Source organism: Corvus cornix, chromosome 2, assembly GCF_000738735.6.
Source record: "Corvus cornix cornix isolate S_Up_H32 chromosome 2, ASM73873v5, whole genome shotgun sequence".
Lineage (NCBI taxonomy): Eukaryota > Metazoa > Chordata > Aves > Passeriformes > Corvidae > Corvus > Corvus cornix.
The window spans coordinates 119,054,481-119,071,343 of NC_046333.1; the positions used below are offsets into that span (position 1 = coordinate 119,054,481).

At 42.1% G+C, this 16,863-nt stretch overlaps 1 protein-coding gene and 3 non-coding genes across 4 annotated transcripts in view; 1 reads left to right on the top strand and 3 right to left on the bottom strand.

The window, feature by feature from the left end:
• The window catches only part of DNAJC5B (DnaJ heat shock protein family (Hsp40) member C5 beta), a 39,786-nt gene extending 24,217 nt beyond the window's left edge, over nucleotides 1-15,569 (top strand). The window contains exons 2-4 of the mRNA XM_010405139.4: nucleotides 4,638-4,851; nucleotides 9,052-9,226; nucleotides 14,795-15,569. Coding sequence (XP_010403441.2) covers nucleotides 4,638-4,851; nucleotides 9,052-9,226; nucleotides 14,795-14,889 — 484 coding nt within the window. The 3' untranslated portion in view covers nucleotides 14,890-15,569. The remainder of the gene's footprint in view (nucleotides 1-4,637; nucleotides 4,852-9,051; nucleotides 9,227-14,794) is intronic.
• TRNAY-GUA lies at nucleotides 76-164 on the bottom strand. The gene is given in 2 exon segments: nucleotides 76-111; nucleotides 128-164. It is a non-coding gene; the product is annotated as a tRNA-Tyr (tRNA).
• TRNAA-AGC lies at nucleotides 857-929 on the bottom strand. Its single transcript has one exon. It is a non-coding gene; the product is annotated as a tRNA-Ala (tRNA).
• On the bottom strand, nucleotides 1,253-1,341 carry TRNAY-GUA. Its single transcript is given in 2 exon segments — nucleotides 1,253-1,288; nucleotides 1,305-1,341. It is a non-coding gene; the product is annotated as a tRNA-Tyr (tRNA).
• Nucleotides 15,570-16,863: the final 1,294 nt, after the last annotated feature.

Genomic DNA, 16,863 nt, shown 5'->3' on the forward strand with positions numbered 1-16,863 from the left:
TTATGGGGAATCGCCTGGGCAGGACCAAAAAAAGGCAGTGATGCCACAGGGTGTGGGCCAGAGCCAAAAGAGCACTCCTTCGAGCCGGAGTTGAACCAGCGACCTAAGGATGGCCATGCAAGGGAGCCTACAGTCCTCCGCTCTACCAGCTGAGCTATCGAAGGAAGCGTGGGGACATGCCCAGGACCTCGCCCAGCACACACTCAGACAGCACTTTTCCCAAGCCACAGGGCACCATCATGCCTCTATTGCCACATCCTGCTTCAAACAGCCTCAGCTCCAACATCACAGCACCTCACTCAACACTTTAGCCCATCAATCATGCAAAACAACAACAGAAAGGCTCCATAAGCTTCTAGGACATAATTTTCTACAGATGGACTCTCTTCATGTCCACACAGAGTTTATCCATATCCTGCTGCATTTTCCCTTGATTCGCTTTCACTGTGGTGTCTTTTGCTCTCTTCTCAAGCATAAGACAAAACAAAATGACAGCCATTCCTCTGTTCTGTAACAGAGTGCTGGAATGTCATGTGTAAGTCGTCTGAACCTCTCTTTCTGCAAACTGAAAGCACCACTCTCCTCAGCCCATCCTTAAAGAGAATTCCTTGAGATTCCACTGAAGTTGCTCTATTCCACTGATGTCCTTTTCTGTACTTGGCTTGGTACTTGAGAACTGTCAAAGAGGGAGAAGATCAATTCTTCTGTCAAACTGCCCATGGTACTCTTGATACAGCCCTGGACGTCATTCTCCTCTGCAAATGCAGGGCACACCATAAATCTTCCCACAGCCTGCAGAGAATAGATGGATCCCTGACAAAGGGCCCTGTGTCCAGGCAAGGGAAATGAAAAGTGTTGGAGAATGCGGGCATCGATCCCGCTGCCTCTCACATGCTAAGCGAGCGCTCTACCACTTGAGCTAATTCCCCACCCTGCAGCCTCTGCCTGAGGTCCTCTCCCCTCCCAGGCACCCAGCCCTGCCCCAGGATGCCCTGCACACAAAGCCTGAGGCCCCACAAAGATCTTCACTCTCACACTCGCTCACCTTCCTGTTGGAGGTGACCCCTGACAACTCCAGAGCTCAGAACCACCATGCCCTGCCCAAGGGTTCACCCAAAAAAACCTTGTCTGGTCAACTTCCCAATGTCAGGCAAGAGCTCATGGCTGGACAGCCCTTTGAAGGGAAGCCTCCTGGGCATGACCAAAAGGCAGCAGTGCCAGTGCAGGGTGTGGGCCAGAGCCAAAAGAACACTCCTTCGAGCCGGAGTTGAACTAGTGACCTAAGGATGGCCATGCAAGGGAGCCTACAGTCCTCCGCTCTACCAGCTGAGCTATCGAAGGAAGCGTGAGGACATGTTGCTGAGATCCTCTGGCACTTCATAGTGTTATCATATTTCACACTATAGAACATATTTTCCTGCCTCCAAAATATTGCTAATTTAATCCAAAAGCACCCTCATCAGACCCACCCTGTATCAGAGTCTGGCCTGATCTCAATTTTCAGCCTAAGCCTCCCACTGACAGATATCTTGAGCTTATTTCACTGACTTCGTTTCCATGAATGCCTTATCCATCTAAGGCACACTTATCCATCTTGTGGGATAGCTGTTTCTCTGTTTGATGTCACTTTTCTCTCCCAAACTTGCTTGCTGCTGTGGACGGCTGCAGTAAAGTGATCCTAAAGTGGCGAAGGAGAAGGCCATTCACCATGAGAAAAATTTGAATGGACATAAACCCATGGTTTTGGCATAGGAAGTAGCCAACAAGCTCCTTTGTTCATTTCACTCTCTACTTTTTTGTCTTCTTCCTTTTGCTCATAATGAACCCTGGTTATTACATAACTGGAAATGTCTCTTTTCCAGGACCTACAAGGAAGCTTCCATATAGCTGGTACTTTGTGTTATATCACATAGTTTTTGTCCTTACTTTAATTTTTTCTTGGGTTGGACCTAACAGAGTCCTTTGTCGCACTCATATGAATTGCACTGCTAATAACTAGATCTCTTTCCGATTGCTGAATCATCTCCAATTAGTGTATGTCATCTCAGTGTGCAGAGAGCTGTTTTGGTAATGTACTCTTTTTAGAGAGAACAGTTGTCCCAAAATCAAAATAAGAACATAGATTATCTTTTGTTAATTGTTGAAAGTAATCCTGTTAGTAGTCTAAAACAATACTACGTGAAGTAAGAGTGTAACTAATGTGTTCCGTCTTTTCAAAATTACAGTCTGTTCAAATTCTTATTTTTTATGAGATTGTTTGGGATGTGGGTCAGACAGAAGAAGTCTTCGGGTCTCTGGGAAAAGAAAGAAAGGCTGGAGATTGATTGTCCGATGCCTGCAAACACACGTGGGTTTTTGACAGTAGTACTTCTCCCTTTCTTTTCTTTTCTTTTTTTTTTCCTAATTGTTGGGGTTTGTTTTCAGGTAAGAAAAGGGATAGATAGCAGAATTTACTTAAATACTTGGATGGCACATAATGTCATTAGTCATGCAAGACTTATCTTGTTTTTCCAGTTCTCATATTTAATGTTATATTGTGTTTAGGGCACATGTTAAACATGACCAAAACTTTGTGTTTAAGGTGCAATATGCACAGTATATTAAATATGACACTTATTCATGCCATTGGACATATATTTAAGGAGTTATTTATGACCTACGATTCTGTGACTTAAGTTCAACAGAATTGAAGAGATCGTTGGCAGAAGCTGTTCCCAGACTCATATCAGTCTTGATATTGGCAGAATATCTTCCAGGCAGGAACTGTCATCAGGAACAAAGCAGTTACTTTTTGCTGGAGGAGTAACCTATACTGGGGACTTCATAAGGAAATCAAGTAGGACTCTACTCTGAGGTTAAATTTGTTAGAAGAAGTGTAGGCACACTGCCTTCGCACCACAAATACTATTTTTGGTCATAGCAGTTATGGCTAGCTCTCAAAATATTTGGAGAGAATATTTACAGAATGGAACATAGCTTGGTTGTGATTGAATCAGCTGCATACACTACTACACCACTTTTGATGCCACTAGAGGTCAGCACTAGTCATTAAATAAATGTCCTGGAGACGTTGCAAGTTCCTCACAGGGAGTGGTGATTTTTGAAAAGGTATACCTCTATGCTTGTTTTGCAAGTGTGTGTGAGCTCACACTACCAGTGCTTCAACATAGTTGGACGTAAACCCTTTCTTCTTGATGCTGTGCTTCCCTGTGCTGTGAACCAAGAGTCACACACTGCACTTTTCAAGCTGTACCTGTCCTCAAATGCCATAGCCCTGAGTACAGTCAGGGGGAAAGGCAGTGTCAAACCCTGTCCTAGTAAAGGCTTCCACCGGCATAAGCAGCCCAAACTGATTGACACTACTCCACTCTCACTACCACACAGGGATTACTGCATTGGCTCTGGGCACCCCAAGATAAGAAGGACATGGACCTGCTGGAGCAAGACCAGAGGAGGGATACGAGGGTGATCAGAGACATGGACCACCTCTCCTATGAAAACAGGCTGAGAGAGCTGGGGTTCTTTGGCCTGGCAAGAGAAGGCTCCAGGGAGACCTTAGAGCATCTTCTAGTACCTAAAGCAGTCATGCAAGAGCACTGGAAAGGGACTTTTTATTAGCACATGTAGTGATAGGACAAGGGGCAATGACTTTAAACTAAAAAGGACTATGTTGAGATTAGATGTTAGGAAGATATTCTTTACTGTGAGGGTCACGAGGCACTGAAACAGCTTGCTCAGGAAAGTTGTGGATGCCCCATTCCTGGAAGTCTTCAAGGACAAGCTAAATGGGGCTTTGAGCAAACTGGTCTAGTGAAAGTTGTCTGTTCCCGTGGTGAGGGGGCCAGACCTAGATTTAAGGTTCCTTCCAACCCTAACCATTCCATGATCCTATGAAAATAACCATTCCATGATCCTATGACAATCCCCTTTCACTTCTTTGAGGATTGTCTCAGAAGTGCAGCAGTAGGGAATGAGGCCCAAAGACAGGGACTGAAAAGCTATGATTAACTCATTATGCTTTCCCACCTTGTGCTTCAAAAAGATGCTTCCCTTCTACTGCAACTCCTAACTGTGTTCTCAATCATCACTGTCTGGGCTTCTGCAAACACAGACACTGTTTACAACATTTTAATATAGCTACTATTGATAGGCAATTGAACACAGAATTTCCTTTGCTATAAAGAATATAATGTTGCCTGCATAAGCACTGTGATCATCATGTTTCTAAACAACCTTTAAAAAATCTTTATCTTTGCTAAAACCTGCTAAATGATGCAAATGAGCTGGCAATCATAATGCAACAAATGCCTGTGATTTATTATCATGTTGCAATCTGTGCTTTCATCATATATCACTGTCTACTTTAACACAGTAGCTGACTAGGTATCAATACACAAAGTTCATTCTCAGTGTAATAGGCACACCTCTTTCACCAAAACTTTTATCTTTGGTTCCTTTGAGTCACTTTTCTTCCACTGAGTACATCAGAGCTGGAAAAAAGAAGGCTGAACATACAGTTCAGAATTATTATAACTCTATGAAAATATTTTTTGTAATGTTAAGTGTCTGTATACATGCACACATACAGATGACTTATCTTCCCTCTGGTTTTTTTTTGTTTGTGTCTCATGTTTAAGAAAATTGGCTCTGAAATATCATCCTGACAAGAATCCAGACAATCCAGAGGCCGCAGAAAAATTTAAAGAGATCAACAATGCTCATGCAACCCTGACTGATCTGTCCAAGCGAAACATATATGACAAGTATGGATCATTAGGGCTCTATGTGGCAGAACAGTTCGGTGAGGAAAATGTTAACACCTACTTCATGCTCTCAAGCTGGTGGGCAAAGGTAAGCTGTTACTTTCTTTTGGAAATCAAATGTTACAATGCATGCTGACAATTACATACACAAGGAACCCCCTGAAAAACATGATCTCTCCACAGGCTTGAGAAATAGTAAGATCTGACTCTAAACTAAAAACTTAATAAAACAATATTATCTGGAAAACTGACAGTGGCAGAATGTAACGTAAGTTCAGACTAGCACTAATATAGAAAGTTTTTTTTTTAACCTGGTATATAGTCATAATACATGTTTTGTAACACTTTCAGACATTAATTAGATTTGAATCTAGTGCTCCAGGTTAATTTTGACTTTCTTTTCTGTAATGACTAAATAAAAATGACTCATTATTCAAAAACAAGAAGTCCCATTTTATGTGACAACCGATTAATAAATTATTACCGTATAAATTTAGCTGTCCTTTTTGCTATATATAGCCCACAACATAAGTAAGCAATAATAATACATAACACTGTGATTATGGCATTATATATGTGCGCTGGTGATGGAGTGAGAGAAAGGAGCTTGAAGAAAAGCTTAGAAGAGTGGAATGGAGGAAGAGAGTAGGAAAGGAGGAGAATCATACATCAAAACCCTGCATATTGCTCAAGGAAAAACACAAAATGGGCTGTTCTAGTCATGAAGGAAGGAGTTGGGTTCATTTGTTCCCTTATCACATTGGCGTCCTCTGATGTTTGCATATATCAAATTCCAGTGTTTCTGCAAATACAGAAATGCTACAGATATGCAACAAACAGAATCACAAATGTGCAAAATCCATGCAGTCCCCACCTGTTTCCAGCCACAGAAGCACAGGAAAGCACTCTGCTGGACCGTGCTGGAATACATAGGAAGATGATCTGTACTGTTTGAAGCAAGCACTCCATGACAGTTTTTATCTGAGAACTGTGGAACACAGATTTCTCTGTTCAGCAAGGAACAGGCCCGTGCTGCATTGCCCCACATTCCCCTTTTAAGCTGGGAAGTCACTTGGGTACTTTGGGGGTCTGAGAAACCATAATTTGTCTTCTGAAACAGGATGAGGCAGAAGCTCCTCAAATGCAGAACAGTGCATTAAACCAATGAATAAAGTACTGGTGTTTAAATTAAACTTGCAAAGCTGCTGCCCCTCAGAGGCTGGTTGGAAGCTGCCTGCTTGCAGCTGCTGTAGCTGACTCCTGCTGCAGGCCAGACACCCCACCAAAGCTGCTGTCATCTCCTGATGGATCATTCCCCCTTGTCTTTGCTGTCCACCCTCTCCTTCTGCCTCTTTGCCACAGTTAGGTACTCTTTTAACAGTTTTGACAAAAAAGATTTTCTTCACTATTTCTTTTTTTTTTTTAGCTTTTATTTTTCTTTTACTTGGTGATCTTTAATGGAGATTTTATGTAGTATAAAATCCTCTAGGGTCACAAAATCAGGTACAGAAATAACAACTGTGGCTTTGACTTATAAAGAAAGCAGTGGGGAGTACAGAAAGAAGCTAGTATGTCCCTAACAACTAAAGGACAAATGTGAGGATTGCTTCAAGCAAGCTGTATCCCAGAGGTGAGACAAACTATGCTGAGAACAAAGTAATCATTGCTTCCTGGTTTTCAAGAATTTTGTAAAAAAATCCAAAACATGTATATAGAGACTAATTTGAGGATTATCACAGGTGGTCTCTCTATCTCTCCCGCAACCCACAATCTTGCCACCTCGAAAGTATAAAGAGGCCACCAAGTGGGGTTCTTTTGCAAGCTGAGCTCACTATTTCTCATTTCTTTTTAATTCATGCATGAATGTGGGGTCAGTTTGAAATTTTTGTATTGGTCATCATAATACTATTTGAGTCTGAGGAATCAGCTACAGATGACCTCTGGACTCCTGATTTCCTCCATTCTGGTGGAGGAGAGTAGGGACCACAACCTTCGCTTATTATCTTCCTCATTGACTGCAAACATTCCTCTTCCCAGCACATTCATATTGAGGAAATCTGACAGTTGCCAGGAGTTTTATCATTAGCAGTAAGGAAACTCAAACGAAAGGAGAAATGCAAAATGAAAATTACTGTTCTTTTTCAGAGTGCCAGACTTTTCAGCAGGCATATTAAACTGAGAACATAGAGACATGGGTAATGGGAACTCAAACTGCTTCTCCACTGGCAGGCATAGAGGTTGTTTGTTTAACTGTTTTAGCAAAAAACCAATTCAACCTCTACCATGAAGACAGTTTATTGATGATATCAACAAACGGATTTTTGATTTACCAGCTATCATAATATAAGCACAGGAAATGTTGAAACATTAAAGGTATCATGAATAAACTCAATGTGTTTTCCCCTCTATATACTTTTATTCTGTCTTTTTTTTCATTCTGTATGTTGCAGTGATTTATTCTCCATTATGGCATAAATGATAAGCAGTCAGATAACTTACTTTAGGGATTATGGCACCGTTTTGGGTGTCTGTTAGAAAGAAACCATTTTAAGACAAAAAGTCAGAGTCCTTCTTTTCATTTAAAACCACCTTGCTCACTCTGGATACAATCTTACATTAATATTAGGTATATAAATAGTCTTATTACCTTCAGAGATGCTCCAGTCTGCCCCCACTAACGTTAGCTTAGACATGCATACATAATAATATTATTTGCATAGCTCCATTGTCTAAGTTTGACAATATCCTGACATTTGTGCTTACTTTCTTCCTCAGCAGCATGTTGTCTTATGAATATAACAAATAGTTAGTAAAGGGCAGACTGTATAACTATAATGCTAAAGCCTGGCTGTACCTCCAATCCGTATGTACCTGGTGGCCACAAAGCTGTGCTGCTTTTACCTACACATTCAGAGAATCATAGAATGGTTTGGTTTGGAAGAGACCTTAAAGATCATCCAGTTCCAACCCTCCTGCCATGTGCAGTGAGACCTCCCACTAGATCAGAGATTGGTTCAACCTGGTCTTGAACACCTCCAGCGATGGGGCACCCACAAGTTCTCAGGACAACCTGTTTCAGTGCCTCACCACCATCACAATGAAGAATTTGTTCATAATATCTAATCTAAATCTACCCTTTTTCCATTTATTTCTACATATCAGCTTTGATTTGCTTTCCAGGAATGTCACTGGCTTTCCTTTGCTCTTATACCACTACGCCCATGAAGACATGTCCATGGAGCTTTCTTCTGTGTCACAAACATTTCCATGTAGTCCTGGAACTACTTTGGATCAGGAGGCAGGTTGCTGCATTTCCCCATGGAGCACAGACTGGCAATGCCAGCCTAATTTCTCCCCTCCTACAGGTCCCATTGCTGTGATGCAGCACACACTTGAACGTCTGTGAAGCTGTGCTGTGAACCCAGGCACTGACTTAGTCTGAGGGAAGAAAGCTCTGTAAATTTAAATTTTCTGGCTCTTGACTCTGACTGAGATCTCTGGTCTTGGCCCTAGGCAATTGTGTTGGCTCTCCTGAAGCCTCTATGCTTTATGCCATGAGGACAAGAGTAAGCAAAGGTGGGAACTTCTTGCTACCTGAGTCCCCACATGAAGAAACTGTAGTCCAAGGACTATAATTTAGGAGATGTCACCTGTGTGGTCCTGCACAGGCTAATGGGGAGAGAGGGAGACACCCACATTACGCAATTCAAATACTTTTATGGCTGAATCTCCCTCTGGAAGGGCTTTTAACTTCTCTTTGACTGTGTAGGGAGTCCACAGGGACTACAGTCCTAAACTGGATGCCTTAGTTCAGTACCCAAAGTTATGTGGAATGCAGCTGGGTCTGCTTCTTCTTCTCCCAGCTTTGTTATTGACAAGAGTTTGCCAGTAAATAAGTGTTTGCAAAAATGATCTTGGGCAAATGAGTCATTTAAAGATGGAAATGAGTCATTTTAAGGTGGGTGGGGGTTTGCATACTGCCTGGAGGGTTTTTCTGAGGGCCATCAGCCAAACAACAGACTTTAATACGTTGAGCATGTGGGGGCCTGTTGGTTGGTGTCTTCTTTGTGGATATGGTCCTTAGTGACAAATAGGAGCTTGTGGGTGAGGAGGGTTTTGGAAGATCTGGCCCTTGTTCAGGCACTGGTACAGCAGGTGGACTCCTCTGAGTGGCAAGCACTTAGGAACCAGAGTTCCTCTGACAATCTTCCTTCAGCTGTAAGAGACAGCCACAAGTCTGAGGAAGGTCACTGCTGACAGGATTTTCGTCCCGCTGTGTTTAACCCAGGGCCTGTTTGCAGTGTGTGGTTTGCTGACGGGCTGCTACCTCTGCTGCTGCCTCTGCTGCTGCTTCAACTGCTGCTGTGGGAAGTGTAAACCGAAGGCACCCGAGGGGGAGCAGCAGGAGTTTTGTGTGTCTCCAGAAGATTTGGAAGAGCAAATTAAGAACGACATGGAAAGAGGTGTGTATTGTAGGGGCTTACTGTGTGGCAAAGCTGTTCAAAACAATCTTTAAAGCCTGTAGTCCAGATGTTCTGCTCACAATGCTGAGGCTGCTTCCAGACTTCAGTGGAGATATGCCAATTCACCCTAGCCAAGACCACGGCCCAGTGAACTTCCCAAGTTATGTATAAATGCAAAACCAAACTTATGGCGCTTACAACTAAATATCTCCTGAATCACTTATGAGACACTTGAACACTAAAAGTCTTAGGGCTTATTTTAAGGGGCAATGTTCACCCTGTAGCCCCCATGTCCATGTTCCTTCATTTCCTAGATCCTGTACTCATACATTAGGCTCTACTGGACCGGTGCTTGTCATGTCTGATTTGCCCGAATAAGCTGTCATTCACACTTGACCTCTGTAAAATTTATCCCTGCTTGTGGTGGATATTGTATCCATTCAAGAAAAGGCTTCAAGAAAAGACGAGAATTTCTAACAGTAAGGTTGTGCAGTAACCCAAGAGGGTAAGCTCTCATGGGAGCTACCATGGTCCTGTCCCTCTCCCATCCATCCCTCAAGCTGCTCACTCTCTTCTGCACTGGCAGTAGCAATACTGCTACCTTAACCAGGCCTTGGATAAAATCCAGGTGTAAACTAATACTCTCAAAAATGTGTGAAGTTCCTGGCCCATTTCATTCCCTGGTACGCTTCATGGTGAAGTAGGCCAAGTGCTAACTTAGGGACAAGAGGAACAGGGAACTTAGGAGTCAGGAACATGGGCCTGTGGCAGAACAATGACCTTCGCAGCAGGTCACCCTCTTTCTTTGGCTTTGCTGCATTCCCCCAGCTGCACATTCAGGTTTTGGCTATGCCAAGGGAGGATGGTGGTGATTTCCTCATTTGGCACTAGTGTGGGATACATGCTTTGAACAAAGAACTCTGTCCTAATCTGCTCGAAGGTTTTGCGTTCATATGCAGGGGAAGTAGAAACATCTCAAACTGGATCAATATGTACAGGGTGAGAGATGCAATGACCCTTGCTCCAGCAATAAGAACCCAAGGTACCAGGGAAAGACTGAGGACACTTTTCAGTTGCAAATTTATATAAACTATGATTAAGATTATGGTTTTTTATGAGGAAGGACCCAAGAAGTCAGTCACTCTTTTTCTCTTCCATTGTTATGGAAGATCTTATATTGTTATATTCTTATGTTTATTATGCTTAAAATAGCACTGCCAGATTGCAAATGTCATGTTCCTTTAGCAGTAAGAAATTTTTCCCCACCAACTTTTCACACAAATTTACCCTTCCATAAATATGTAACAAAACACTTGTAGCAGTTGAAACAAATGCTATTTTTATAACTGTTATGCCAACGTGTTGGTGGTGTTTTTAAATTGATTTTGCCTAGAGGCATATCAAGGTAAACACAGCTTAAAAATTGATCATACTTATCAGTATCTGCAAAGGCAATAAAAACTATTAGTGAAAACTTTATAACCACAATGCCTTATTTGAGACAAATCTAAAAAATTCTATCACATTATGCACCTGTAAAGTGCAAATCTAAAATGGGTCTTACTCTTCATGAGTCTATGATACCAAAGCCAAGTCTGAAGTAGACGGATGGAACTTGGAAGAATCAGAATGCTTAATACCTGCCTGATTTGGTTTTTTTATTTTTAATTTGGCTTATTTTAAATTTTAGTTCTCCCTTAAAATCCAGCACAAAATTCCCCAGTCGCAGAAAAATAATTGCTCCCTTCTTCTGGCACAGGTACCAGAAGGTATTGGTATTCTTTAAGTTTAGGCCCCCTTGACATACCTTTACTCCCACCGAGTCCCACTGAGACCAATTTTTAAAAAAAATTTAAAATGTTTAGCAAAGTACCAATCTGAAAAATTAACATAATGTGGAATTTCATGTTTTAAGTATTTGGAAAACAATATTAATGATATAGGTAGGGTCTGAAGAAAACTAGATCTTTATACCTTTCCTACTCTCCTCTTCAGTCTTGTTACATTTTCCTTCTAATCAAAACCAGCAAGCCTCAGTAAAGCAGAATTCACTTTATTTTAAAAGAGAGCATTGTATAAGAAATAAAAATAAAAGCTTTATAACAAAGGGTAACATGAGCATCTTTTCTGCAGCTGAAAGGAAAACAGACAATGCAGTTAGGAAAAAAATAAAAAAAAGAGTGACAACCAGATCAAAGTGAGCTTCCTCCCTTCCTTCTTCCCTTGTCACCCCAACTTCAGGCATGCTGGCCAGAAAGACACAGCTGACTTTTAGAATAGCAAAGATTGTGCATTTTTTAATGTTGGGCCATAGAAATTAATACCCATGCCTTCCTTTAGGTAAATAATAGAAATGCTCCTGCATGTAATTCAGAAACAAACTGTAATCACTTGTGCAGCAGATTTCATTTTGGAAGAGGAGATTCTATTAGGATCCAAATTCTTTCCATGCCCTCTGTGCACAGACTGAGCATTCTAGACAGTAATTAATTTCTTTGCTTCCTGCTATCCCCAGCATCTACATTACTGCTAACCAGAACTTTTTGGTGAGGTCAAAATGTAGATTTTCATGCTAAGGCCACTTTTCTGAGGAACGCAACATCAATAAAGCATCACAATTCCTGATGCTAAAAGCCTCTGAGAGTGAGTCCTTAAGCAGCTGTGCTCAGTGGGAGTTGCCTGGTGCTGGCTGCTCAAAAGAGTTCAGATTTAGACTTCAACTATCAAACTGACACAACCATAGTAATTTTTCGGTTCCTCACATTTCTCATTAATAAAATTAAGGTTTTACACAGTCAATTTCATTCCTCAAACTAATGTACCATTAAACATAATTATTAGTGAAAAAGAAAGAGGTGTGAGGCCAAAGATTCAGTGATCCATTCCCTAAAATGTAAGAGCAAAGTTAGTTGTCACTGAAACCAACACAATTATGCCAAAGGCTGCAAGTCTGTTAAAATGCTATTTCTCTAGAAAGAGAGAATTTCTAGGGGAATTTATATTCCTCTAGAAGGTTTTAGTCAAATAAATTTGACTAGTTCTAGTGCTCAGCTAGTTCCATGTCTCCCTTGACAGCATTGTTTTACAGCATGTACTTCCAGGGGTAACATGACCATAAGAACTAAAGGGAATTAGGGGTTTGCAAGCCCTGGCACATACTTAGCTTACAAGGATTTCTCCTCACAACTATTGATTTGTACCAGAAGGCTCTGACCTAACGCAGAGCAGAAGACTAAGAACTAAACGTTGTGTTTAATTATTTAAACATATTGAATAATAAGTTATTACATTTTAAACATGACATTTTTTAGTGTTCCAGATCAAGTGTGACATTAGAAAGGTGCTAAATAAGGTAATCTGTGGTATTGTGCCATGATGTTATGGGTAACCTGTCAAAATACACTGGCAGAGGGAAGTATCACTCGCTTGTCTGCAGCACAGACACGTGCAACACTTCATCACTTTCCCACACACATGGGGCAGGTTGACAGATTTTGCTTCCACTGAAGCTGATGGCAAAATTTTTGTTAACTTTTGTGTTCCCGGAGGAGGTGGCATTGGAATTTGGATTGCCTTTGTACCTCAGGCTGTAATGATGCACTCAAAGCAGTTTGGCAGGTCTGCTCCCTCCTGTTCAGTTATCATCATAAGAACAAAGCAAGGCATTTCTAGACCAACTTTTATTTTACAGAAAGTGAATTCTGGGAGAGAAAAAAAAAGAATAAAAGAACCTGAGTAGCAAAATACTTTCCCAACTCAGAAGCAATAAGTTTTTGTCACTTCATTGTCTCCTCCACACTCCATATGATACAAATGTAGGCGAACAGTGAGCAGGAGCTATCTATAGAAAGCAGTTTAAACTGTGAATTCTACCTCACCTCCATTCTGCAGCTTGCCATTAGCAGACTATATTTGTACAGTTTATTATGCCATGGGTCCTTGTTCTGCTAAAAAGCCCTATCATAAATCTTAGAAGGGTGCAAGCAGCAAAATGTTTGGTGAGGGTGCCAGCTAAGAGCTGTCTGCAGATCAGCTGGAGGCAATGCGACAGATTTGCAGTGGGTCCTGTTCTCCTATTGCACACCTGGGTATCACAGCAAAAAGAACTGCTAATCTCTGCCCTCCATCAACAATCTTCCAGCAAATGAACAACTTGGAGGCAGCAGTGGGTGGGAGAGAATGCTGCTCAGAAATCTAGAAAACACACAGCAACTTAAAAATGGATTGGAACTGCCAAACTAATATGAGCCTGAGCTGAGCTCCAAGCATTAATTACTCATATACTTTTAGAAGTTATGAAACACGTCTGTCTTTGACCTTGTGTCTAAATATGGAATTGCCCATACAGAGAAGTTGCTTGGCATTTAATCATTCTTGCTTTTCACCTTGACAGAGTAAAAGTTGTTCTACCCCCATTGAGTGGAAGCCGTATGGCATGCAATTAGATTGCTGCTCTGGGTTAAGTTACTCCTGTACATTACATCTTTTGCCCATGATTCATCCCATCAACTGTCACGTAAACAGGAGGAAATGTCAGATGAGATTTTTTTCCTGAACATTTGGTCACTTGGCAAAAAAAGTAAAAATTTGTATTCAATTACTGTGAAGGCTGTGGTAGTATCAAGACAGACACAGTCCAGAGTTTTCATATGAAACACTTCGCTAAGATGGCTGAATCTGTAAAAGTCAATTTCTGAGACTTGAGTACTTCCCTCTGTCCAAAAAACTTGAGGGTTGGAAACAGGCCCAGGAGAAGGGCAACCAAACATTGTTCTTTATCAGATGGAACACAGTAGCCATCAAGGAACTCTGTAAAGACTTCACTTCTACTTTCCTCCACTCTACAACAAATGCATTTTTTATAGCTATATTGGAAAAGCAAACACAAAATCGCATGGAGTGAGAAAGTACACAGCAGTAAGGATTTATATAGTGATAATATGAAGTTTTGGTACTTCCAAATTCATTAAAATAGTAATTCCTAGAATCCTGTTGCATATACATTACATAGGACGTCAAGTTTAATTTAATATTTTTATTTAACTAGCTGGCTTTCAGGATATATGTGATTTCTCTCCTCTCAAGCGTATTACTATTACTGCTCATGCATTTTTTCCTTTTAACTCTCCTCTTTCTTTACTGTTAACTCTGCTTTTTTCAAGACTCATTTCTGTCCCATTCTCACAAACACCCTGAAGGTTAGTGCTTGCTGACTCACAACAGTGTTCATTATATTCAGCCATTTGTAGGAACAAGCACTTGCTATTAGACCAGGCAGGAACCTTTAGCCTGCAAGATCTGCAAAGCACCAGGCACAACAAATGTTCAGCTTAACAGCAGCAGCAATAGCCACCCAGAAATCTGCCATTATATGAAAACAAGGAGTAAGAGCATTTGTAGACTCCGTGTGGGCAGTGCCACCTTGTTGGTACTCACACAGCTGTCTGTGAAACCAGATTAAGTTGCAACCAGAACAGCGAATGAAATGTTGTGGTGCTAACAAGAAATCTGACTTTGGTAGCAAGCAAAGGGTTCTTACAGTAATTTTTGTCATCCTCTCCAATTTAGATGGAGAAACTCCTATAATGCTTCAGCCAACTAACGTAACTGAGAAGACACAACTGATTGGGGACAGCCATCGGAGCTATCTCACGGAGTCCTAGAGCAGGCGAGCGACTGTTGGTGCTTCTCACTGAGTCTCACCGTGAGAAAAAGCATGTGATGAGTTCTGCAGCCTGTGTCCATAGTTGTCTTTAAGCTAATCAAGAGTAACCTGAGAGCAATTTCCTACCAAGGCAGAATCTCCCTCTATCAACTCCAATAGGTTGATACCTGCACTGCGTATGGAAATACCTATGGCCTGTACAGAGCATGCTGGTCTCTCACGGCTTCAAATTGTCTTTCTCTCTAATAATATTCCCTTTGGTATAGTTGGTCTCCTCCCTGCCCTCAGCTGTAGTTTCACCACCCAGACACAGTCTTGAGTCCCTTTATGGACACACTGGTTCTGCCTCTCCCTACCCCAAGAACAGCAGCAATTTTGCTGGATGTGAAACATTCCTGTGAGGGAGCCTCAGAAGTACTCTTTAGCAGGTCTCAGGGAGAAAGTTGGTGGCAAGATAGCTGAAGCTCTCCTTCCCAGAGAAGAAGTGCTCTTTGGAGGGCAGCTAGTGGCTTGCTGGGACCCAGCTCTGGCAATTACAAATTATAAATTATAAATTATAAATCCTGAGCCAAGACAAAGTGCTAGGAGATTTTTCTGATGGTTGTTACAGTGCAGGTCACTCCAAATCCAGGAGCCTGATCCAGAAGTACACATAGTCTCTGTGTCTTCCCCTGCAAAAGCTGCAAACCAAAGCTGCTGCCCACGAGACAGTGGGCAAAGGCCATGGGGAGTGGAAATCTGATTCTGGGCTGTGCCAGAGCCTCTCTCCTCTTCCCACAGGCCTGTGGCAAAGCTCCTCCTTTTGGTACCCAGCCAACAGCTTTCTGCCAGCTGGCTTATTCCACCATGCCCTTGGCTTCTAGCCCTACTGGCCTGCTGGCACTGGGCTGGGAGCCATCACACCAGCACAGGCACTGGGGCTGTGGGAGCAGCAAGGACTTGGCAGGGAAGGCAAGCAGCAAAGGAGTGACCGTCCTCCTCACCAGCTCATTGGGGTAAGACTGAATCCTCCCCTCTGTGCCAGGCACAGGGGCTTTAAGAGCACATGGCATGATTTTAAATAAAGAGGTAGGAATGAGGTGTATGTTCAGGTGTACCACTGTACAAATCAGTGGAGATACATATGGGTATGGCTAAAGGAAGCATGAAGAGCTTAGGCCACTAAGTTGTAAGAGCTAAAGGAATACCTCTTAGATCTTAAACTTAGCACTTCACTGATTTGACATGGTTGTTTAAGCCTGAGGCAGCTGAATTTCTCCTTATTGATCATTTTACATCATTGTCAGTTCTGTGTATTTGCTATTTTGGCATGCTGTGGTCTAAAGGGGGTCACAATGTTCCGCTAAACTATACTGACTGGTGAATGTATAACTAGCCAAAAGTGTTACTCCCTTACTTAAAATTGGATCCCGCCGTTGTGAAACATTATTACCTTCCTTCTATTCTCACCTTTGACATCAAATGTCATTCAGTGGCAACTAAATATATGGGAAAAGAATGTGTTTTATAGAACCAGCTGTAACTCCAAAGTCAAGACATACTATTTGCAACGTTTCTTTAAAAGTCCCATAACACAAGGGTATTTTAAAGACCATTACTTCCTGTTCAGGTTATACATCTGTTGTCTGGGTGCAGGCACTGGGGACAGTGACTCACATTTGCAGTCAGAAATCACCCTGGCTTTCCGCTTCAGAAAAGAGGGAAGATTCTGGCATGGCCGGAGCTGGGCACAGGCACTTGCTTCTCTCCTACCCACGGGCTCCTCTTTGTCCTCAGTTGCAATGATTTTGGAAACCACTCCTATGTACATAACTCCAGACTGCCATTCTGCCTGCCCAGTGAGGATGTGCCCATCCAACCTCGTGGTCCCAGGAGAGGGGATTGGTGACACCATCCTGCCACTGAGGAGACAGGGCCCCAGAGGCACGTCTTTCCAGTGGTAGCTGAGTGGTAGCCTCACATCTTCCCACCG